We start from the raw sequence: 25,681 nt of genomic DNA on the forward strand, positions 1-25,681 counted from the left end.
TTAATGTTAGCAGTGATGCCTATCCATTCCCAAGGCCTCTAATGTGTGCCAACTACCATGTTAAGTGTTCAACATGTCTCACCTAATTTAATCCCCACCTCAACCCTGAGAAGAATGTGCTATGAGTATCTGAGTTTTAAAAATTAAAATTAAAAAAAAAATAATGAGGCTCATGCTGCTTAGGCAACTAGACCAAGTTATTAGATCAAATGGTTAAGGAGGAAATCATAAATCTGAACATGGCATCTCGGTGATACTCTGCTGAGCCTGATGAGGTAGCATCCCCTAAGTGACCATTCGGGATATAGAAGTCACCAGATCTGGGAGCGCCGACATGGGAGAAATATACCAGCAAAGCCAGTTCCAGTGTAAACAGGAGGAAAAAGCCCACCCCACCTCCTACTGGGTAAAGGAGGGTCCCCAACTCACTATACTCTGGTTTGTCTTAGCATCTACAATTCCACAAATCCCAGAAAGTTCATCTTCCCCTCCACAAAGGGCTGTGGCTCCACCCTCCACTGAAAAGTGGAAATAGGAGCCAGGTGTCTGGCAAGGAGCATGCATTAGGCCATTTTCATTCTTCAGTAGGAAACCCCATCCCACTTCTAGGATTACCATGGTTTAGCAAATCCCTTAAGGGCATGGGGACAGAGCTTGATAGGTTTGGTAGAGGGGCTACTCCGGCTTTGAGAGCCAGATAAGAACAATAGTCTCCAGTATCTAGGGACAGTTTTTGCACAAAACAAACTCCCTCAGCTACCTCTCACTGTCTTCAAGGCCTGCTGGAGCCAAGGATCCCAACAAAATTAGTATAAGGTTGTATCCACCAACCATGGAGGAAATGTAGATCATTTAGAGCCAAATGAGAAAATCCTGCCAAAATAGGATGGAAGCCCGAAGCCCCTAATACTTAGGAAAGATCCATTAAGTGATCATGGCATTGAGGAATGCCAATTTGTCTAGTCATTATGGCCACCCCATAAAGATAGTTGTCCAACACGGAGAACCCTGAGGCTTGGGAAGCTCCTTGGTCATGGAAAGGACTGACTAACAGAGGCAGAGTTTGAACCCAGCTCCATCTGGCTCCAGAGTCCCTACTTCAATGCCCTGACAGTGGTCAATAAATGTCTATGGGCTTGCAGGTAATTCGTACTAATTCCATCCCATAATGCAAAGCTTTCCACACCTCTCAGTTCTTTGGCCCAGATTCCCTAAGGGAGTGCCTTGAGAGGAATTGAAATCTAAGAAGAAAGAGGCCTTTCATGCCTTGGGGTATTTTCTTTTCTGTGCGCGGGGCTGGTATTTAATCAGGCTGGAGCTCTGTAACAGCTTGCTATGACTCTGAGGGCCCCTGCTCTCTGCCTGGAGAGCGGTGACCATTTGTTTCTGAGAAGTCTGTCCCTAGAACATTCCAGTCCCAAGGGAAGCTGGTAAACAAGGCTCATTCACAGCCTTGGCAGGTTCCTGTTACAATGAAAGCCAGGAGTGGGCATCTTTTCATTCTGCTGGACAATTTTCACACCTCAAGCACCTTCTCCTTTTATTTGGAAAATCACAGGAAGGGCTATTAATGTGGTCTGGGCTAATTTACAACTACAGAGGACATTAAAACTGGTGGAATGATTTTACTTTAACAAACATTTACAAAGAACAAAGACAGACAGACAGGTGACAGAGACATAGAGACAAAGACATCCAAGTGAGCCCATGGCTCAGTCCAGTATGGGATGCCACAAAATAAATATAAATAAAATGTGTTTCTTAATTTCTAAAGTTCTTACTTTCATAATAAGTTTTCTAACTATCTAGGAATTTAACTTTCTTGGAGGTGGGGGAGGCAGGAGGAGGTTAATAAGATAATTACGACAGACTCAGAAAACTAGCCTGAGCAGAGAATAATATCAACTGGGACTTGGATGGAATTTATTTAAAAAATAATAATAATGTAGTCAACTAAACCACCATGTCTATGTTCAGGAAACGAGTCGCTAAGATTTCACTCACTCAATGGTCATGCTTTTACTTACTGACTCAAGCCCTGTTTGTTGCGTGCTTGCTGTGAGCCAGGCTTGGAGTTGGGCTGTGGTTATTTGATGACACTCCCAAAGCATACAGAGTATATATACACGTATGTAGGACTTATTTACTCAATGTCCAGTGGCAAGGGCAATTATTCCTAGATCACTGCCCTCTATCAAAATAATCTATACCATTTTCAGGCCCTGGCTGAGTGTCGGAGAAGGACAGATAACCCTCAGACCAACTGGCAAAACTGGGTGAGTTCTCCCTCACACTCCCAGATCCAGTGACTTTACTGACTTTTCACTAAAGGTCAGATAACCAGGAAGGTAAGACTGAGCTCCACGTCTCAGGAAGTGACTCATCTTTGTTCTGCGGTGGTTATGACCCCATGACCCTGGAAAATGTCTCCAGCTAGACACACCACCAGGAAATGATAGGAAACACCCGTGATGAACCCCTCGCCCCAGCCCCAGCTCGCTGAACAGGTGGACAGCTCCAGTGTCAAGCCCGTTACCACTACAGTGAATGCCATCTTCGTCGAGTTCATATCCCGGGTCACAGCGGCAGATGAAGGAGCCATAGGTGTTGACGCAGGTTTGAACACAGGGATTTTCAGTTTCACACTCATTCACATCTGTACAAAACCAAAGCACATCACTATTAGTGACGAACACACACACACACACACACACACACACACACACACACACACACCATGAACAAGGCAGAAACATGAATTGGCAGCAAAATCTATTATCACCCGAAGCTCCGATTCCCAGGTACCAAGAATCCCCAACCCAGGGCCTATCAGATCATGGTCTTGCGCTCTGTGAGACTATGTTAACTGTCAATTTACAGGATCCAGCTGAGCCTTCAAGCATGCCTAGAACACATTATTTAGCCTCTGTTCATACCTATAAGGGATTATTTTTGAGTAACTTAGTTGACGTGGGCAGCACCATTCCCTGGACTTGGATCCTGGGTTGAATAAATAGAGACAGTGAGAAAGAACCAGGTTTCACTATCACTCTCTGCTTCTTAACTATGGGTACCAGGTGACCTGCTGTCTCCAGCTTCTGCTGCTGGGGCTTCCCATCATGGTGGACTGTACCCTTGAACTCTGAGCTGAATAAGTCCTTTCTCCCTTAAGCTGCTTCTTGCAGGGTGCTTTCCCATAACCACAGGAGAAAAAACTAAGACAGTGTCCAATATGTAGCCCGAGGAGGAACTACAGCCTCCGTATGCACGCCCCTTCTGGAGTGGCGAGCCAGAAGGGAGATAAACTGGCTTTGCAAAGCATCTCTGTGCGTGTACACTTGCACCTAGCAGGGAGTCTGCTCTCCCAGGCCCACCCACAGGGTGGCCTTTCCCATCTCCAATTTGCCCCCCCTTCACCCTCACTGACTTAGGAGTTCCAGATAAACAACTATGGCCATTCTCAGAATATGTTTATTATGAATGAACAGCCTCGCTGGCTGTTCTTACAGTTCTGCTCTCGGACCGTGGTCCTCCACTCTCTGCGCTCCATAGGTAAAAGGAGAGGATCATGAAGAGCCCAAAGAGTGACGGTGGATGGCTACTCCTCGGTGTGGTGATGGTTTCATGCCCCTGTTCATGGAACTGGGTGCCTGAGGCAGTGCACTGGACTGTGTATCAGTTACACATCAGCAGAGTTATTTTGATGCTTCTGAACATTGAGAGGTGTGCTCCAACTCACATGGCAGCAAGGGCCTGCTTAGCAGGAGTCGGGAACATCTTCCTAATCCACGGGACTCATTGTGTAAGCTTATCGAGGTGGAGGGGGCACAGAGGGAAGGAGATCTTGCCGACCCTTTGCAAGCGCACACACACACACACACACAGACGAGTCACATGCCTACAGTGGGTGGCAGTGCTACTTGAGAGACATTTTCCCACAAGTCCAGCTAAGCCGCTTAAGGCTCTGAAAGGAGCTTTGAATGTTCTCAGAAGTAAAGGCCTTTGTGGTAAGCAGCTTTGGAGGGGGCCTTGCATAGGGGAAGGCTAATCCCATGCCCACAAAGTGCCTGCTTCCTGCCAACCCTGGAGCCCTCAGAGGAAAAACAAACAAATGACCAGCCACGTAGGAAGGGTCTAGTGAGATACCAGACGGCCCTGGTGCCCACGCACCCAGCACGCATGGGAGGCCGGTCATTCCTCCATCCAGACTGGGGCAGGGCTGGGCAAGAGCATGTCCCTGGTGTACCAAACCACACACCAGTTTAGATAGGCCAATGCTGCTGCCCATGAGAGCTGGCATCCTCAGTTTCCTGCCAGACGCTTGCCATGTGTGATGAATGAGCTCAATGCTGCTTCCACAGAGGACAGAAAGGGTTATAGCCCTTGTGCCCTAACTGCCTCTCTGCCAGATTTTCTAATAGGTACTTCAAAATCCCGAGGGCAGGGAACCGAGGAGACAGTCCAGGCAGAAGAGTGTTTGTTGGGTAAGCACGAGATCAGATTTCAGAACCCTAGCACTTGCGTGCAAGGCCAGACATGGTTGTATGAGCACGGGCTGGCATGGCTATACCTGGTGCTGGAGAGGTGGAGACGGGAGGCCGAGTGGAGCTTACTGGTCAGCAGTCCGAATCTTGAGGGCAAGGTGCCCCATCTGACTCACTGAGCCCTTGGCCTTCCTCTTAACTCTGCCAACACCAAGCGGCTTCACCTTTGTGAGAGTCAGTTTCCTTATCTGTGGATTATGGCCACAAACACTCTTCTGTCTCTATATTGATGGGATCAGTGAGGTTAAGGACCATAAGAGCTTTGAGGAGACATGAGGTGCTACAATTGCAAAAGCTTGACAGGATCTGTCACAGCCCGTGTGACCTGAGGGCCCTGCTGATGCAATATCCTTATGGCCAAGTGCCCACGTCTGAACCTAAGTGCTGCCTGAGTACACTGTGCCAGCCACTGAGGGAAAACCTGGCTGGCACCTCCAATCCTAGCCTTGGCCCCAAGAAATCATCATCAGCCCTAAGCAGCTTATCACAGCAGCAAGGGAGCCAGGCGCCTGCTCCCTGCTCCAGTGGGAAGGAAGGGCCCTGCTTTATTTATTTCCTCAACCTTCTGGCCCAGCTCTGCTCTCAGACAAAAAAAGAAAAAATACCACTCCTTACAGAAGGAACCCAGACAGGGGCTTCTTGGAACAATTAGCAGCACCAGCTTTAGAGGAGAGCCTCACAAAGAATCCAGGATCAAACCCTTGAATGCTGATGCCTTCCTGTTTATCCAGTGATTTAGATATGATTAAACTAATGGAGACATAATATCCTCTGAATAGCTGGCCAGGAGCCTGCATGCCAGAACTCACTCAAATGGTGTGACAAGGAAATGGGGCCTGTGAAACCTGGTGGCAGACTCCAACAAAGGCCCCATTCTGTGTCTCCATCCACCGCTAGGGACTGGAGGCTGGAGCCAGAGGTAGAACCCGGGCCAGATCATGACTTACAGTAATTCTTTGGGTCTTAAGGCCTTCATTGACTTCTAGAGCAGAAAGAGGCCTTGCAACAGAGCCAGGATAGACACATCGATTGTTTTTCTCACTGATCAGTGTTGGAAGCCATCATGCAAAAACCCAGAAATTACCTTTATCTTAATTTGCTTTCGTAGGGCCTTGTGAGGAGCCATGGGCGGTAACCCACCCTTGACTGTGCTCCTGATGTGCTCCAGAGGGAGAGTTCCTGAGAGAGATCTCGAAATGGCCACATTTGCATAGTGCATATGTGTTTCTTTTGTGATCCATCAGGGGTCAGGAGCCCTGAAAGCCACGCTCCAGGCCTCTGCAAAGCCACACCCCGCCGACAGGCAGAGAATGGCAGACAGATCACAAACCCGTAAAGTGTTCTTCTGATAGATCATCACAGCTCTGCAATCCTCAGAGCCCTTTTTGAGCAGTTTTGCGTATATCACCAGCTCTGGTGTCGGGTTTCTATCAGCACTGGGGAAGGAGCGGCCATGACTAGTGATGAGGGCACACTCTAACGACAAGTGTTTTGCAAACATCAACTGTCAGGCTCTGAAGGAGACTGGATCTAATGGTTCCTGCTGGGTCCAAGTTATCACGTCACATACCTTGGCAAGATCTTCCATCTTCATTGAGGGTGAAACCAGGGTTGCACGTACAGGAATAGGATCCTGGAACATTTGCACAGAGCTGCTGGCAGTAACCATAGCGACATTCATCAATGTCTGGAAACAAATACAGTCAAGGTAAGACAGGGCTTCTCCTTGAGGCCACCATCAATGTGGTGTCATTGCCCTCCTCTTCTAGGATGGAACCAGAGAGAGCTGTGAAAGGGGACAGCTGCTAAGACAGGGCCTACTAAGTGTCAAGAAGATGATGTGTCTTGGAACACAGTGCTGAGCCTCCCCCCCCATCCTCTACCTCCCCAAGCAATCTCTTTCCATAAACACCAGAACCTTTTCTGCTTTGATTGGGATATTACACAAGATGGCTTCCCAGAATTAACCCAACTTGGGCTTAACCAAGACTTATGCAATAGTAATCTCAATGCTATGATTCTCTGTGATCTTTTTAGTACCCTAAACATGAACGAATTAGCTCAGCATGTAAAGAAATCAACAGAAGAACTCTAGATGACTGTCTTCCATCTCCACTGACAATGACTAGGCAGGCACAGGATCTGGGGCCATTGAGGATGAGCTGGGCAGTGCTTCAGTGAGACCTACGAATGTGGCAGTACACGGATACTTGTGCTCACCTTGGCTCTCACCGTTAGGATGGAGTGGACATAAACCTCCAGATAAACATACTTCCAAGCCGTGGGAAGCAGCAATACAGTGGAAGTGTGTGCCTGCGGCAGAGCTGTGCCTCAGGACCTCCCTATAACATGCGCTAGGCTGTGAGGAGCCCGATGCCATTGGGGAACTATAACATCCCTGGCTAAAAGAGTGACAGGCTGGATAACTCATTCATATTAGATGGGGTGCCCCAATGAAGCCACCATTCTCCAGGAGGACAGTGTCCCTATGAGCATAGGCTCAACTGGCAGCAGCTGGCCGAAGCAGACCCTGAGACTCATATCCTCCCCACCGGGCTATAAAACTCTAATGTCCCCTCCCTGGAACCTTGGCCTTCAGAAAGATACACATAGCACTCTCTGTGCCTTGATCCCTAAGCCCACTTTCTACTAATTCTAGAAAGACCCCCCCCCAGCCCCCAGCCCAGCCCAACCCATTACCTATTTTTCAGCCCTCCCTGGATTCTGTGCCCTGCCTTATGATTCTGCTTTATCTCAGTTCCATTGGCTTCTAACACGGCCTAACCGCATCTCCCTGAGACAGGCAGCTCCTACTTGGAAAGCATTTGGGGTTGTGTAGTCTCCGATCCTGATCCCTTCCCAGAACACAGTTAGGAGCATCACCGGTGCCAGGCATGGGATCAGCGGAAGTCAACAAAGGTCTCTGTGTCGGATGGGAATGCTAATGGGCCATGCCATGTCAGCTCATTGTGAGCATTCCTCCGCAGTGCCCTGTGGAAGAGGGCAGCCTGCACAGGCAGAGAAACTGCATCCCCTGGCATCTCTCAGCTCTCTCAGAGAGATCTGCCCTCTCCGTGTCTATGCTGGGCCCCTGTACTCTGCCCCACATCTCTCTAGTGCCCTTTGCGGTAAGAACAAAAACATCTGGCTGAGAAAGCCAGAGACATCGATATTAGACCCAACTTGTTTTAAGTTTATCCAAAATGTTCCTCCTCTTTGAGTTTGCCTCCAACTCTATAAAAGTTAGATGACATAACATCTAACATCCTCTCCAGCTTCAGAGTTCTACATAAGAAGTTCCTGTACAAATAACTCCCTCTTGTCAGTCCGCTTACATTCAAACCAGCAGCATCATATTTTCCATTAGAGCAGAGGTTGGTTTAAATGCACAGGGACTATCTTATTCCCAGATGCCCGCATGCATCAGCTCTTCTGTGCGTGCGTGGAAAGGGGAACCACGCCAAGACCAGGCAGCTTATCATGCCTCAAGGACACTTCAGATAGGTCACAAAGTAAACCCAAACTCAGCCTCCATCCAGAGACCTAGAAGAAAGGTTTTTGGGTTTTGTTTTGTTTCCTTTCATATATATATATATATATATATATTTTCTATACTGTTGTTTGAGTCTGACTTTGAGGCAACTTGGCTAAATGCAAATTCAGAGGATAAGAAGAAAGAGCCCTAGCCAATGCCAGCTGCAAGGGAGAAAACCAGTCTATTGGTGATAATTGACATCTCTGGAGTGAAAGGAGAGAGCACAGCTTCGGGGTGGGCAGAGTGGAATGGCGGGTAGCATTGCTGGGATGAGATGCCGCTGGCACTCCTGGTCTACCTTTGAGGTTTTCAGCATTTCTGTAACTAAGCAAAAGTATTCCCTTGGCTCAGGACTGTTTCTAACCAGGGTAGAATAACTCACTTCTCTCAGTTCCCGGTTGGCTATAAACTTCCGGGAGGCAGGAAGGTTTCGGCAAACTTAGGGCCAAGCCCTTAAAATACAGTTTCAAAACAAAGCAAAGTGCTAGTGATGGTGAAAACTTATTTTAATGGATGGTGACACACGTAAAGTCATTCAATAGCTTTCTATACTTGCCCAGAGAAAAGCTTACCTGGACCTCCATACTGGACCCACACTGTACTGTATTGGTGACAACCATCATCTCCCAGAGTTCTAGGAGCCATGGGGAGCTCTTACCTAAGCACTGGCCTTCCAGAAGCCAGTATCCATCAGTGCAGGAACAGGTGTAGCCTCCTTCTGTGTTGATACAGATCTGGGTAGGGTTGCACTGGTGTGAGTCAGTCGCACACTCGTCCACATCTGTAACACAAAAATTATTCTAGACAGAGCCACCCAAATCTAGGAGCCCTGGAGCCACCAGAGGTGCAAGCTGCGCCTTTGGGCCAGCTGGGTGGCCGTTGATGAAATCACTGGGTTACACCAAGAGTCTGAGTATTTCACTGATAGGCACTTTATAGACACACTGGCCCCTAATCAGGATGGGCAGAGCTGGTCCTGCTCAGAGAACTACACCAAGGGGATGAAACACAGCCGTGAGCACTGTTCATCAGCCTTCATCCTCCTCAGCCTCTGTCAACCTTTCCTGAACACAGACTACACCAACAATGACTCCTCCTTGGCGATAGGGCTCTCTCCCGCCTACCCTTTCCTGTCATCCCCTCTTTCATGACTGCAGCACGATTTACTAGTTGACACCTTCTCTCCACCTCGCCAAAGGGACCATCAGGAAGTCAGAAATATTACTAAGAGCTGCCATTCACTGTGTGGCGTGCCGGACCCCACATTTATCCTCATGGGACTTCACAATCCCTCTTGACAGCTAGGCGAACAGGACTGACGGAGCAGTAAGCACCAAGCCACGAGCTTAGCTCACGCCTCCTCCTCCTGCTTGACTCAAATCTTCTTTATGCAGAGATAACTGAGGACATAGCTGGGACCAAGCAGATGCAGGAGGGGCTGGCCAAGAGACCTTTTACTGCCCTTTCCACTCCCTCCTTCATATATTTGCCTGTTGACACTGCAGTGTAGACTTTCTTCCCTATGGGCTGAGGACAGAGCTCAGTGTTAGCGTGCCTGCCAGGCATGCCTGAGGTCCTGGATTTAATCACAGACTACGTGTTTGCATCTGCGTAGTGGAGCTAAGAGGCACCAGAACCCGTGAGCATCTTGAGACAAGCCTTTGCTTAGCGCTGTGTGCTCAGGAAGCCAGCACAGCGGAGTGTGACATTCACCCAGGTAAGCAGTGGTAGCTTTGGGTTAAATGACACTGCCACAGCCCACCGTCTGCAACAACTCAACATTAAGGAAACTGATGAATCCCTGACAGGCACAAAGTGACAGGTGTCTGGGTCCCCGGGGAAGCCAATCTTCCTTTCTCTCAGCGTGGCTCTCCTCCAAGAGTCTTGGGCCAAGGTGGTGGCACCTCCACTCCACCCTGACATGGTGACAACATGCAAAGCTCCAGCCCACTTCTCTGCTGCAAACTCCTGCCCCCCCCACCTTTGCCTCCCTTCCACCTCACTTCTGCCCATACAGCCCAGCCTCCCAGGGGAGCCAGGGAATAATGCTTGGCCAGTGGCCACTCCTGTCCCCATCCACGTCCAAGCTTACGACAATAAATAATGCCACCCTCGGCCAGGACATTTTACATTTGCCAGCAGGGAATGATAGATGGTGATTATGCCCTGGGAACAACATCACCTTGGGAGTCTCTGCTCCTGTCCCTGACTTGAATGGGAAGTGAGAGTGGCCAGAAGGAGGTGAGGAGCTGGTGGAGAACCATGGTGACAAGTTCCCAAGCCTCTGCCCTTGTGTGACATGTAACACGAACAGTAAGCCTGCAGAACAGTCCTGCAGAAACCAAGCACAAACAGACCTCAGCATGGGCCTGTTGTGCATGCACACACACACACACACACACACAGACACACACAGCATTCAAGCCTGGAGACAAAATCTTTGAAGTTCGTCTTCTTTCAAAGCTCTACTGCTTCCTACCAAACTGAAGACTTCACTCTGTGATTTTACACACACACACATATATGCACATATATGTATGTATGTGTATGTGTGATTGTATATATATGTATATACATATACATATACTTGAAAATTTAAGGTGAGCAAGATGGATCAGTGAATAAAGAGAGGTACAGCCACCAAGCCTGACAACTTGAGACCAATTCCTGGAACCCATATGGTGGGCGGGGAGAACTGACTCGCACAGTTTGTCCTCTGAGCTTCACATGCAGACCACACACACACACACACACACACACACACACACAATCACACACACACTCCTCACTCACGCATGCATGTGTGCAGGCACAAACATACACTTAATTAATTCCGATTTTTTTTAGATTTAGTTTTCACTTAATTTAATTAGCTTTCACTATGTCATATTTCACTATATATATATATATATATATATATATATATATATATATTGACTTGTCTATATAAACTCTGTTTTGAGAACTTGGTAGACCAGTAGATCCCTGCAACAAGAGCACGGTTAAACCCCGGCCAGGCTTCTTTGGCCAACTAACTGACAGGATTTTGGAATGCGGGATTTAAGAGCGGCCACCACCCTGCAAAGCACCGTCAGCTTCCACACCTGCCCCAGGAGCCCGAACTGGAAATGTTCAATCTGCATCTCCACAAGGGGGTGACGGAGGCATTGCAGATTCCAGCCCACGGCTGAATTGCTTACATTAAATCCATCTGACTTAAATAACAGAAGGAAAAATACGCAGAGCGACTCCAAGGACATTCTTTGGCAGGGCGTCCTTTTCTGCATCAGTGGAAAAGCACAAGTTAGGGCAACCTGAGCAGGTGTCATTAGCCTTGTGTGCAATCATGTCTAGCTCCTTTCCGGTGCGATGGTCAGGGATGGGCTCCTCAGAGAAAAGAACGCTGAGTGAGGATGATCACCGGTTCATGCGCTTACTCATGAGTTCTTTATGCTGTGTGGTGTGAGTGTGAGAGAGGGGAGAGAGAGAGAGAAAGAGAGTGTCCAAACCTCCTGACCGTTTCAGAGAGCTGATGTCAAGCATAGCGCTCCCAACAAATGGACTAAGCATCACCTGCTGGCTCCCTGCGTCCTCCCAGGAGCTGCACCCCAGCTCAGCTGCTCGGGCACCTGGAGGAGCCCACCACAGCAACTGCGGCTGGCTTCTCCCCAGGTGGAAAAAATGTCTAAGTGCTGTCCAGGTGACCAGCCTCTCAGGAATTGACAAAGGCGCTCTTGACATTTTCTGGAACCTGGACAGGCCCAGCGTGCTCCCGCCCAAGAAGAAATCCTCCTTTGTACCAAGCCTCACAGCTCTGTTGTCCCAGGAGGCACCAGCTAAGCTGTCGTTGTGTCCTTCGTGTGGCCCCTGTGTGGCCTTCTCGGTCACAGACAGCTGTTTCCTCAGAAAAAAAGTGTCAGACCTGTTGCTACTGTGCTTTGACGCCTTTTGAGGAAAGCCAAAGGCAGAGCAGGTTCCTGGGCCCAGGACCGTACTCTACATGAGGTCATCAAGCATTCTATGCTGCTAGCAACGTCTTATCTTCTAAGCCAGACAGTGAGCAGACATGCGCAGGTGGGCCACAGCAGTAGGAAGGAAGGGAGGCTCTCACAGAGGCTGCAAATAGAGGTTCTGGCTTCTCCCACCACTGCACATTTGTCAGTCATCCTGGGGACCACCAAACATTCTTCCACTCTGAGTCACGAGGCAGCCTGAGAAGAGGCTATAGCTACCTCTGGCTCTAGACCCTGGAGCAAACATAGGCAGTGGAAGCAACAGGTGACTGGCACCCCGGGTTTTAGGTTCTCTGAAGACTTTGTGAGTATCCTGCTGCTGGTGTCTCTTCTCAGAAAGCACCACACAAGTTTTTGTCCCATATGAAATGGTTTTGAGAGCACCCTTTGCATTGACTCTCAGTTAATTAACTAATAATTTCCATACATAAGCACAACAACGTGCCATCACAGATACACTGCAGGAAATAGCATGCAAATGTATGCCTACTGTTGCTGCATAGAGTATTTATATAAACACACTCTGCATTTCGGCATGTACTCCTGAAAGTTAACAGGAAAGCATTGAGACTCTTTTCACATGAACAATTCTAACTGCAAGAAAATGTTCTTTAAAAACCTGGGCTGGGAAGCTGGCTCCATGGCTAAGAGCACTTGCTCTCTTTCCAGATGGCCTGACTTGGGTTCCCAGAACCTACATCATCAGATGGATCACAACCACCTAGAACTCTAGCTCTAAGGCATTTGACCTCTGCCTTCTGGCCACTGTGGGCATCCACACACATGTGACATATACTTGCACAGACACATGTGTGTAAACAAAAATAAAACTTAAAAAAAAATTTTTTTATGCAAGCTGGATGTGGTGGCACATGAGGCAGGAGGGTTGCCAAAAGTTTGAGGCTAGGCTGGGCTATATACTGAGTATCAGGCCAAACAGGACTACATAGCCAAATACTGTGGGGGGAGAGGGAAGACAACATACTGAATTAAAATTTAAGAATATAAATGACAGGACTGGCAAGATGGTTAAGTAGATAAAGGTGCTCATTTCCGAGCTTGATGGCCTGGGTTTGATTTGATTCCCAGGACTCACATGGTAGAGGAAAAACATGGACTCACATAAGATATTCTCTGGCCTCCACATGTGCACCATAACATGTAGAAATGAGAGAATGGATACATATGTACATGCGTACATACATACATACATACATACATTTAACTTTTTAAAAAATTAAAACTAGAAAACAGAACGCCCATGTTTCCACCAGGCCACGGGGAGAACATTTTCTGAGCCATTCTCTTAGCACCAAAGTTTAAACGGGGGGGAAATAAAACCAGCAGTGGGCTGAGACCTCTCCAGAAAAGGCTGGCTTGCAAAAGAATAAGAACATGAGGGGCTGACACGGAGGAGTGCGGGTCTGGGTTCCCACACTGATAACTGAGGAGTGCAGAATGCATCCAACATCCTCCATGGGACCTATGGGAGATCCTATGGGTGTCCTACCTGATAGCTGCCAAAACATCTGTCTCCCAGGCTGCTGGGAGATGGTTCCATTACCAGGCATCCTCACCCCATCACCAGTGCCTGCCACAAGTGGGCTCTCAGGAATTCCAGTTTATTGGCCGGTGACAACTTGTCCCTACCAACTGTGGAAGATGAGGAAGTCTGCCTTCTGCCTTCTGTGAACCATGGCCTAGAGCTTAACCAAGACAGCCAAGATCTTAGCGCTGAGGCTCAGTGACGTGTGGACATGACCAGGGCCTCTCTCCCTCAGATCTCTAACACACTGCACAGTAGGAGATTATGGCAAGATGAGAAAATGACAGGCACAATCTTCCAAGAGCATCTCACTTTCTACCTGCGCTCCGGCATCTGAAGGTCTTTCTAGGGTAACAGGAAGCTGAAACACAAAGAGACTATCTCAAAGAATTCCACAGCCATTCCTTAACCTCCTGGGTCTGATTTTCCCTTTTCTGCACCCAAGCTCCAATTCTGTGAACAAGTAAAGCTGGGTTAGGCAGCCACCACTGAACATGACTGTTCTGGTGTGAAAAAAAAAAAAAAAAAAAAAAAGCCATCAGCCAGAGGGAAACATTCTTGCTGGACAACAGTGGGAGAAACTGTCCAAAAGTACCTCGAGTCTACCCCTTTCCAAGGACTCCACTCTTCCTTTTTGGACACGGCAGAAATCATTTCTGTGGTAGTAGATTTTTAGTTGGTGAAACAACATGCTTTTCCGGCCAATTTTTGGTTGTTTTTGTTGTTCCTTCCTTGCCCAAGCTAATGGGGTTTGATAAGAAAAAGGAGAATAATACTGCCGCATTCCTGCGTCTCTGAGTGAAGGCTATTTCAGCCCTGCTGCTGAGCTGGGCTACTGCCATTTTTCAGGCAGCCCAACCCAGCCAAGGCTGGAAGCCATGCAGGACCTACTTCCCAAACACCTGCTTAATTAAAGACCTCAGCGTTTGAGAACTTGCTTGCTAAATTCCTAGCACATCTGTATTCCATGTGCCTGACCCTCTTGCATGATCGTTAGGAGTCAAATCCTTCCGTGTTTACAACCCTCATCTCAATGCTCAATATTCAGCATTGTACCGCTGATTAGGCAGCAAATATGTAGACCATTTTCCAAAAAAACAACAAAGGAATCCTTCCCTGTTGGATGGAACCAGCTGGAATCTGAGGCCCAGACTCTCCCTGGATGCTATTCATCTGTCCACAAAGTGAGGGCTCAGAGGAGTGTTCTCAGATGGCCTTAGCTCTGATCTTCACAGAGTCAGTAATGAGGATCAGATTGGTTGGTGGGTAATTATTTTCATCCACGGGATACATGGTAAACAGAAACTGGATGAGCTTGCTTTCAATATGGGCAGTGAGTTGGCCAAGGCCATTCAACTTGTGCCAGAGTATGGGCGGCCACTGCAGTAGGAAAGAGACAACACGGAGGTCTTCAGGAGCATCATGAGTCAAGACGTTCTCAAATTGAGAGGGCAGGCCTGCTGACTGGCAACCTGGACATGGTCTTTAGGGGCTTAAGATCTAGGCCATTACTGTGACTCTAAAGCAAACAGCATAGCACTCAAATTAGATTTCCATTCATTAGATTCTTGTCATCTGTCCATCAACAGAGAAGGGGTTGGATGTATACCAGAAAACATTTTCCAGCCCTCGCTGTCCACAAGCATCACTGACTCTTTGAGAATGTCTGGGATTGACGCTTGGCATGCTGTATTTTTTTTTTTAAGTGATCTAAATGAGTCTGGGGCAAAGGAATCTGTATGAGAGCAATTCTTTTCAACCTTCATGTGTATACGAATCAGTGTGGATCTTGTTACTATGGGGTTCTGAGATGCCTCGTGTCTAACAGCTCCCTGGTGACACCTATGCTTCTGGCCCAGGGACTATGCTTTGCATAAGGAGGTGCTACAGTCCTCTGAGTGAGGCTGAGCTCTGTGCCCGCGTTCAGGAAGTGCTCAAGATAACCTAGAGGATGCGTTTAAGGATCTATAATGAAACTTCTTTAAGATAAAGCCTGCTGGCTACAAGAGCACACTCAGTTCCCAGTATCCACGGGTTCTGCAGCCACAGACTCACCCGCCTGCATATTGAGGACACGTGGAAACCAGAAGCATACCAATTTTATTCCTGTCCCCCTTGAACAGGGTCTTACTATGTAACCATAGTATCTCTTCACAGATGCTAGGGTGACATGCACCAAGCAACCTTTTGTCTTATCATAGCTCTCTACCCAAACACAATATAGTCATTACTCACATAGCATTCATATTGTATTGGGTGTTGTAAGCAGCCTAGAGATGATTTAAAGTTTGGGGTGGATGAGTAGATTATGAACAAACACTCGGCAAGTTCGTAATAAAAGACATGAATATAGAAGGATTCTGATATCCAGGGATCTCCGGTCACCACCCCTCCTACCCCCAAGGACGCACTGAGAATCTGGAGTCTTATTAGAGCCCTGAGAGGGGTTGGAGAGATGGCTCAGAGGCTATGTGTGCATACTGCTCTAGCAGAGGGCCCAAGTAGAGGTCCCAGCACCCACATCTGGCAACACCCACCCACCTGTAACTCCAGCTCTGTGGGACCTGATGTCCTCTCCTGGCTGTCACAGGCACCAGCACTCACATGCTTATACCTGCACATGCCCACACAGACACACACATCGAACGTAGTTACAAATAAAATAAGCCAGGTATAATGGCACGCACCTTTAATCCCAGCACTTAGGAGGCAGAGGCAGGTGGACACAGAGAAACCACTCTTAGATAGATAGGTAGGTGGATAGATAGATAGATAGATAGATAGATAGATAGATAGATAGATAGATAGTACATAGATAGATCTTTAAAAATAAATAACTAAAATTCCTAGTGTAGTCTGGCCCACACAGATTGCTCTTCCAGGAGGCACCACCTCCACACTTCAATCCTGACCTGTAGTGGCGGGTGCCCACTGTGACTGGGTACCAAGGCCTTGATCTACAGCACCACATGTCTTGAAAGCCACCCCCCCCCCCATTAGTTCACTCTTGGTGTTAAGTTTCCCATGAGTACACTCAAATTCCCCACATATTAACCAAGTTCTTAGAAATACTGCCTCCAAGGTGATGACCAAAGCACAGAGATCCCAAGTAGGAGAAAGGTCAAGATTTTCCAACAACACATGGCATCTTCCACCAAATCTGTAAGATCACAGCTCATAGCTGCATGGATCTTGAATCTTGACATTTTCCTGGCTCCCCAAGTGCCCTGTTTCCTCATCTCCTCTGAGCAAATTCCTCCATCTCATTCTTTTTTTACATTTCATTTTGAGACAGGGTCTCACTATGTAGCCCTGACTGGCCTGGAACTCACAGAGATCCACCTGCCTCTGCTTCCAACATGCTGGGATTAAAGTCATGCACCACCAAGCCCAGCATGTTCCTGTCTTCTTCTTCTCAGTGTCAGTCTGTGAACTACACACACACACACACACACACACACACACACACACACACACACAGGCCAGCTCTCTACTCCCAGTATTCTGTCTTAGTTAATGGCACCACCATTTTTCAGTGTCTGGGAAGGGTTCTCATGTGGCAAAGACCTCAAGAAAATGTGTTCCCTTATAAGTCCCAGCAGAGGGTTCCACCCTCATGACCCCATCCAAATATCGTCACCCCCAAGACCTTATTTCCTGTCCCATCAGACTGGGAATCAGTATATCAACACATTAATTAGGCAAGGCCCCGATTTTCATAGCAATGCCTGATATAGCTTCCTCTTTCTTCTTCAGAAGGCTTCGAATCCCAGAGAAAGTTTACCCTGAGAAGAGTGAGGGGGAAAAAAAACGATAGCCCTCCCTGCCCTGAAAGCAGACATCAGCAGGATCCCTTAGGACTCAAGTAGAAATCTGATCTATTTTTCCATCTAGAACAAAACCCTCATGAGCCCTGGTACTTGTGTGGGAATACGCAGGTGTGCAAATCCACCCTAAGGAATTAATCAGTCCAGCAACAGCAACAAACATCCCCTCCCTGGGCTATCCTCGGAGCTCCACTGGTAAGGAAATCTGCAGGTGTTCCCTTCCCACCCCTGAGGTGAAAGGGATACTGATAAAACTCTGACTCCCTCGACCATTTACCAGGACAAACCTGTACTCATCGCTGATCTGCTGTGTCTCGGCCTTCTAATCTCTGATAAGAAATACCCTACCTGCCCCCCTAGGGCTTACACCAAGGACAGAAGACAGGCATAGCTCATAAGCATGCAGATGCGACAAGGCATGGCTCAATTGGTAACGTGCTTGCCTCACAAACATAAGAACCCAAGTTCAAACCCCAGAACCTCATAAAAATTCTGAGGTGGTGGCACAGACTCGAATCCCAGAACTGGGGAGAGACATTGAAGGATCCCTGGGGCTTGCTGGTCAGTCAGTCTAGCCTCATTGATCAGCTCCAAGCCAACGAGGAAACCTGTCTCAAAGAAAAGGAATATGATACTGAAAGTTACAGCCAAGGTTATTCTCCAGTCTCCATACACACACATGCACACGTAAAATGCACACTTAAATTTTAATTAAAAAGAAAGTGTGTGACAAGGAGTGTCTTCAACTCTGGGAGGTGGGAACAGACTTGGATGCTGTATGGTATAGGAAAATCTTCCTCACCTACATCTGTTTCCTGCAGCCAATTTTCTAGGGCACAGGGGAAAAAGTGACTGGCAGCTCTTTTGGTGTTACACAGTTCAAGAAGTGGACCAGCTAGTGGCTAAGGGTTCTCATACTTTATCCAGGGACCTGCTCACTCAGTCATTTTTCTCCTGCTGCTGCCCTTCTATCCTAGAAGGGTCAATGATCTCTCCTCTCCAGTCAATCAGAAAGTACCTTCCCTATGACCAAGAGAAGGTGAAACCTTAGTGGGTAGAAGAAAGAGGTGAAGGTGCGTAGGAATCATGGGAGCAGAATGAGGATGCCATTGACAGTAAGAGTCTAGGGAGTCACTGGCTCTGGGTGAGGAGTGACCCTAACCTAGGAGCAAGAGCCACCCACACAGCCCAGGGCTGAAGCCTCACCCTGCTTCTCACCACCCTGTCTGGAAACTAAAATAAATGTTGGGACTGAGTAAAAAGTATTTACCTGGCTTGCAGAATGGGTGCCACCACTCGCTTCCACCCCTCAGAGGTCAGCAGCAGCCTGGGTTTCTCCAGTGAGGAGCACAAGAAGGCCAAGGAGGCTGTCAGCCATCTGTCCTTCTGGCTCTTGCCAGCCCTCCCTCCTGCCACCAAGGGCACAGTTCCCAGAGCCTATCATACACTGTACATCTGTGCCCCATACATTTCCATTCTCCATACGTCAACACTGTCCTAGGTTCTAGGGATTCAAAGACAAACAACATGTGGGAATATCTCTGAGGACAAACAGGGGCCAGACAATCCTCGTTATACAACAAAGGCGATGCTAGGGGGAGCATGCAGGGCATCCCCAGGAGGGATGGGTTTGTGGAACAGAAGCTGTGTGAGGAAAGGTGGGAGGCTGCTGTGGCAGAGTCTGCATCCTTTGGGAACCATTCTCCCCACACAAAGTCTTCCCGCTGGGAGGAAACAGGGTCTAGTCCAGAGCTTCTCCACCTTGGCTGCAAGCTGGAAACCTATGGGAGGCTCTCCATTAGAAGATGGTCAGAAGTCCACTCTGGGCAAATAGTTAAGTGGAAACCCAGCAAGATTTAACACAGCCCTGTGAAGAGCCACTGAGCTTGCTGTTGGTGTGTATAAGAACCTCCTTGCAGATAGTAAGACCTGGAGAGGACAGTAGCTCCACAAGGACAGTGACAGATCCTAAAAGTCTGGGCACAGGGGTCTTTTCTGAGACTGATACCCCAGCCAAGGACCACTCATGGAGATGGCCTGGAACCCCTGCACAGAGGTAGCCTATGGCATCTCAGTGTCCAAGTGAGCTCCATAGTAATGGGGACAGGGACTGTCTCTGACAGGAACTGATTGGCCTGCTCTTTGATCACCTCCCCCCTGAGGGGGGGAGTAGCCTTGCCAGGACACAGAGGAAGACAATGCAGCCACTCCTGATGAGACCTGGTAGACTAGGATCAGAGGAAAGGGGAGGAGGACCTCCCTTATCAGTGGACTGGGACAGGGACATGGGTGGGGAAGAGGGAGAATAGGATTGGGAGGGGAGGAGGGAGGGAATTACAGGAGGGAGACAAAGTGAATAAACTGTGATTAATAAAAATAAAAAAAGAATCTCCTTGCAGATAACCTAGAACCCCTGCACAGATGTTAGCCCCTGGCAGTTCAGTGTCCAAGTGGGTTCCCTAGTAATGGGAACAGGGACTGTCTCTGACATGAACTGATTGGCCTATTCTTTGTTCACAGGGGAGTGCAGCCTTACCAGGACACAGAGGAAGACAATGCAGCCATTCCTGATGAGACCTGATAGACTAGGATCAGAAGAAAGGGGAGGAGAATCTACCCCTATCAGTGGACTGGGAAGGGGCATGGGGGGAGAAGAGAGTGGGAAAGTGGGATTGGGAGGGGAAGAGGGAGCTGGGATACAAAGCGAATAAACTGTAATTATAAAAATAAAAAAGAAATTACTTAATTAAAAAAAAAGAATCTCCTTGCAGTGTTTTTTTTGTTTTGTTTTGTTTTCTTTTGTTTTGTTTTTAAATAGAGCTCCTATCTCAGGACATCTGGAGAGAGTTCCAGTAGCCAGTATTTTGAACAGACATCCTAAGTGATGTTGATGTAAGTGTTCACATGTTCAGAAACAGAGAGCCTGTCCCACCAGCAGACCAGTTTTAACATTGTTTTTGTAGACTGCCCCCATGCCAAGAACAGGACTTGACATAGAATGTTCATTTAAAAGCTATTTGCCTTGTACCCACTAAGACGATGATGATGATGATGATGATGATGAAGAAGAAGAAGAAGAAGATAGATAGATAGATAGATAGATAGATGATCTAATACATAAATTCATAAAAATAAATGCATAAGCCAGTCCTGATGAGACCTGATAAACTAGGGTCAGATGGAAGGGGAGGAGGACCTTCCCTATCAATGAACTTAGAGAGGGACAGGGAGGAGATGAGGGAGGAAGGGTGGGATTTTGAGGGAATGAGGGAGGGGGCTACAGCTGGGATTCAAAGTAAATAATCTGTAATTAATATTAAAAAATAAAAATTATTTAAAAAAATAAATACATGCATACATAAAATAAATCGGTCCTCTCCTAAGGAACGGGAGCTCCTAGGACAAAGACGAGGGCCTTTCTACTGCCTCGGTGTACTAAGACATACAGGTGCCAGCAACCCCGGACAGGACCTAAGTGTCTCAATAATAATGAATAGCCGCATTTGTGAAGGGGCTCGCATGTGCCAATTTCTTCACCAACAGTAATTCATCACGTTTTCCAGCTGCTCTCCAAGGTTTACACCGCTAGCTCAGTGTGACAAATAAGTCAGGGCGCATGCCCAGTGAGCAGAGAGAACTATCAGTGGAGCAAGAAGGACTGAATACTTCAGCTCACACTTACCCATCCTCAGGGCAATAAACCCTCACGGGGCACGGACAGACTGAGTCTCTGTATCTTAGGGCATTCTAGGAAGGCTGGCAGAGCTAGCCTCTGCAGTTACAGGTGATGACCTGGAAGAACCTTGATGGCATTCTGTGAAGCCAAACGGGCCAGTTGCAAAGGACAAGCACTACCTAACTCCTCTTCTGTGACATGCCCACGGGAGCCAAATAGAGACAGAGAGCAGAATGATGGTTTCTAAGGGGAGAAAGGTTGTCCGATGGGTGCAGTTTTCAAGTTGAAAGACAGAGTTGAGATCTGAGCTCTCTGTTTCCTGTCCGTGTAAACACACCCAGCATGGCTGAGCTGTCCCCCTGAAGACGGTCAAGGCAGAGTACAGAGAAACTGATGGCTGAGAATCAAAGCCTATTTCTTCACTGGGCTTCATTCCAGATTTTACAAACTGTTCCTGATCAGAGAGATAAACAAGTGACCTATGCGCTATCGCTAAATGCCAGAAGGAAGACCGCAGCAGCCGTGCTGTGCCCTGAGCCTCTGAGCTCTGTGATCAGACAGCCCACAGCTCTCCTGCAACTTGGTGTTCCTGCATGGAACCCAGGAGCCAGGGAGAAAGGGGCTGGAGATGAAAACCATGAAGGCAGGAAAGTAGGTACAAAGAGCTCTGCATTATAATGGAAGTGGGAATAAATCCAGCCTCTGAAAATCTGGTTCAAAGGGCAGCAGAGAGGCAGCCACAGGGGAGCTGGGAGCCAGGCCTGGTTCAAATCCTCCTGCCCTCGCTTTTTAGACACATAACGTAAAACAAATGCTAAGGGGTCCTTTTCATCAGCCCCTAAAAACCCTGGCTTTCTCAGGTATAATGAGGATTAGTGGTAATAGTACCTCAGTAGGAGCCAAATCCTTACCACAATGCCAGTCAGGGAACTGGTCTTCCCAGTCCGGGACTGCTCTTTAGACAGGGAGACTGGGTTTCACTAGCAGAGGAGAAGAAAGCAGAGGAGGGAGGCAGGAAGACCTATCTTCTAAATGAAAAAGAGAAAGAAAGGTTTGAAAGCCGGGCTTGAATCTCACACTGGCGCCACATTAGCCTTCGGGGAAGTCTTCCTACCCTGACACCACCTTCTCTGAGAAAAAAGGTCTCCTGACTCTGTCTGGAGAGGCTGGCAAACTGGAATCCTCTGAGGGCCAGGTGCCTACCTGAGCTGAGGCAGGCAGAGGACGCCCCCTGGAGGACACAGGAGGAAGAACTCCATGTGTACAGTAACCAGGTAGGGAAAAAGTTAAGGCAAGATGGGGGAGACTTGCCTGATGCCACTTCAGAAAGGACTTGGGAGCACAGTGCGCTGTGGTCCCAAGCTTTCTAGTTGGCCAGGCATGCCTCCATCACAAACAGTGTTTCTACAGTGTATACAGAGAGGATTCAACTATGTGAGCATGTTACAATACAGGGAGATTGTTGAGATAGAAAAGCAAGACAGTGTTTCTATAACACAGTTTTTATAACATAGAGAGAGACAGGGAGGGCTGTGTGTGTGGTGTGTGTGTGTGTGTGTGTGTGTGTGTGTGTGTGTGTGTGTGTGTGTTATAAACACTAACATGTTTCCTGGGATTTGCTCTGAAATCAGGATGTTCCGGTATTTCCCTGTGGACCCCTCTCTGGACCTGTTTGACAGGCATATCAAAGGGGTTCCTGAAAAGACAGAGAAGTGGCAATCTATTCTTCCCAGTTCAACATGATGAAGTAGTTATTGATTCATAAAGAAAAATGTGCTGCTTGGTCAGGGCTTGGCATTTTGTTTGTTTGTTTGTTTGTTTGTTTGTTTGTCCTTCCTTCGGCCAATTGTAGTGAACAGGAGCAGAACAGGCTGGAGTTTGCATTCTTTGTCTAGTGGTCTCCAGGAGCGGACCGAAGTCTACTTTTCATTCAGGTACATCCTCTTAGGCAAGCTTAAGACATTACCACCTGTTATAAATGGTAAAATGGGACAGAGGTGGTTAGTGGACATCTTAAGAACTTAACTAGTGGGCTGAAGAGAATGGCTCAGCGGTTAAGAGCACTGTCTGCTCTCCAGAGGTCCTGAGTTCAATACCCAGCAACCACATGATGACTCACATAACCATCTATAATGAGATCTGGTGCCCTCTTCTGGGCTTCTGGCACACATGCAGGCAGAATACTATATAAATAAATAAATAAATAAATAAATAAATAAATAAATAAATAAATAAATAAATAAATAGATCTTTAAAAAAAACAACAACTTAACTCTCCAAGTGCTAACTGGGTTAATGTCAACCCCCCCTCCATTTTAAAATAAACGTATCATGCCTGAATATGGGAGATTCACAAGATAAGAGGGGCTTAGATGGCTCATTTGGTAAGGTGCCTGCTGTGTAAAATCGAGAGCCTGCATTTAGCTCTCCAGCAGCCATGTAAAGGGCAAATATGGTACCATATGTCTGTAACCAGCACTGGACAGACGAAGACAGGAGGACTCCTGGGGCTTGCTGGCCAGCTAGTCTGACCTACTCAAATCCAAGTTCAGAAGAAGGAAAAAAAAAAAACTGTCTTTAAAAAAACCAAGGTGGACTGAGTGAGGTATTCCAGAAACAGAAACACATACACGATACATACTCACTTATAAGTGGATACTAGACATATAATATAGGATAAAGATACTAAAATCTGTACACCTAAAGAAGCTGAGCTAGAAGGAGGACCCTGGGTAAGATGATCAATCGTCACTCAGAAAGACAAACGGGACAGACACTGGAAGAAGGAGAAAATAGGAAACAGAACAGGAGCCCACCACAGAGGGCCTCTGAAAGTCTCTTCCCAGCAGTGTATCAAAGCAGATGCTGAGACTCATAACCAAACTTTGGGCAGAGTGCAGGGAAACTTATGAAAGAAGGGAGAGATAGTAAGATCTGGAGAGGACAGGAGCTCCACAAGGAGAGCAACAGAACCAAAATATCTGGGCACAGGGGTCTTTTCTAAGACTGATACTCCAACCAAGAACCATGCATGGAGATAACCTAGAACCCCTGTACAGATATAGCCCATGGAAGCTCTGTCTCCAAATGGATACTCTAGTAAGGGGAACAAGACATGAACTCAGTGGCTAGCTCTTTGACAGCCTCCCCCTGATGGGGGAGCAGCCTTGCCAGGCCACAGAGGAGGACAATGAAGCCAGTTCTGATGAGACATGATAAACTAGGGTCAGAGGGAAGGGAAGGAGGACCTCCCCTATCAGTGGACTAGGGAAAGGGTATAGTGGGGAACTGAGGGAGGGAGGATGGGATTGAGAGGGAATGTGGGAGGGAGCTACAAAGTGAATAAACTGCAATTAATATAAAAAATAAAAATGCAATTTAAAATAAAAAATTAAAATAAATAAAACAAATAGAAAAAAATAAGGTGGAGAGAAATTGAGGAAGGCAATTGATGTCAGCCTGTGCTTCTGCGTGCATGTACACTCAAGCATATCCGTATATATACAGGCATCACCCATGTAAACACGTATACACAACACAAAGCCAGAGAGAGAGATTCACTGGAGGACATGCCATCTTAAATGAATTTTATAGAATTATTGCCAACATGGAAAAATCGCCTCTCTGCAGATCAAACAATAAACAAATGGGTTATTATGTACATTTGTGAAGTTTGAAACTGTGGTAGAGTTTCAAGTCACCACTTTTGCAAGCAGCAAACCTCCCATGTCTGCTTCAGATATCAAAGAACAGAAAGTGAGCAGGCCGGGGTGGGGAGGGTCTTCAGGTCACCACATTTCTGAGTGTGTAGAATTTTCTTCAACACGCTCTAGCTGACAGAACTGGGTGGTCTGACTTCAGGAAGAGACAACTGTGACAAGCAGTCAACAGACATCTATTCATTCACCATTCACTCTCTCCCCAAACATTCACCAAGCAGATCCTAGGTTCTTGGCACTGGGCTGGGCACTACAAACTTTAAAATAATAAACATATTCCAAATAAACTTTACAGACCCTGTATCAGGCAGATCATGTTTCCTGACGAGGATGCAATTAAATAGAAATAATATGAAAAGATAAATTCTGATAGCCGTGCAATTTAAAGAACTCACCACTCCATACATCATAGACTAGGATGTAACCACAATAAAAACTGGCATATTCTTTGATCTTATAGCATGAAGATGCTGTACACACTATGACGAAATGGCATTTCAGACAACAATAGACTACACATATTATTCAGGGCCCAAAAGTTGAAATGGAGTAAAAAAGAAAAAAAGAAAGAAAGAAAACAATAACAACAACAAAAAATTTGCTTTCTTTAAAACTCTTTAATCACTTATTTAAAACTAAACATGCTTTCCCTTAGGAACAGTGGCTCTCAACTTTCCTAGTACAGCTCCTTATGTCCTGGTGGCCCCTAAGCATAAAATCACTTTCTGTTATTGCTTCACGTCTGTGATTTTGCTACTGTTGTGAATCATAACATAAGCATTTTTGGAGATGGAGGTTTGCCAGAGGGGTTTCGACCCACA

The 25,681-nt window shown here is 47.2% G+C and overlaps 1 protein-coding gene across 3 annotated transcripts in view; it reads right to left on the reverse strand.

The window, feature by feature from the left end:
- The window catches only part of Fbln5 (fibulin 5), a 71,294-nt gene that overhangs the window by 13,118 nt on the left and 32,495 nt on the right, over positions 1-25,681 (reverse strand). For all 3 annotated transcript variants that reach the window (XM_021650207.2, XM_021650206.2, XM_060388058.1), the window contains exons 5-7: positions 8,738-8,860; positions 6,115-6,231; positions 2,537-2,656 (exon numbers count right to left, since the gene is read on the reverse strand). In XM_021650207.2, the coding sequence (XP_021505882.1) occupies positions 2,537-2,656; positions 6,115-6,231; positions 8,738-8,860 (360 nt within the window). The remainder of the gene's footprint in view (positions 1-2,536; positions 2,657-6,114; positions 6,232-8,737; positions 8,861-25,681) is intronic.

The sequence above is a fragment of the Meriones unguiculatus genome, chromosome 7 (assembly GCF_030254825.1).
Source record: "Meriones unguiculatus strain TT.TT164.6M chromosome 7, Bangor_MerUng_6.1, whole genome shotgun sequence".
In the NCBI taxonomy this organism is placed as follows: Eukaryota; Metazoa; Chordata; class Mammalia; order Rodentia; family Muridae; genus Meriones; species Meriones unguiculatus.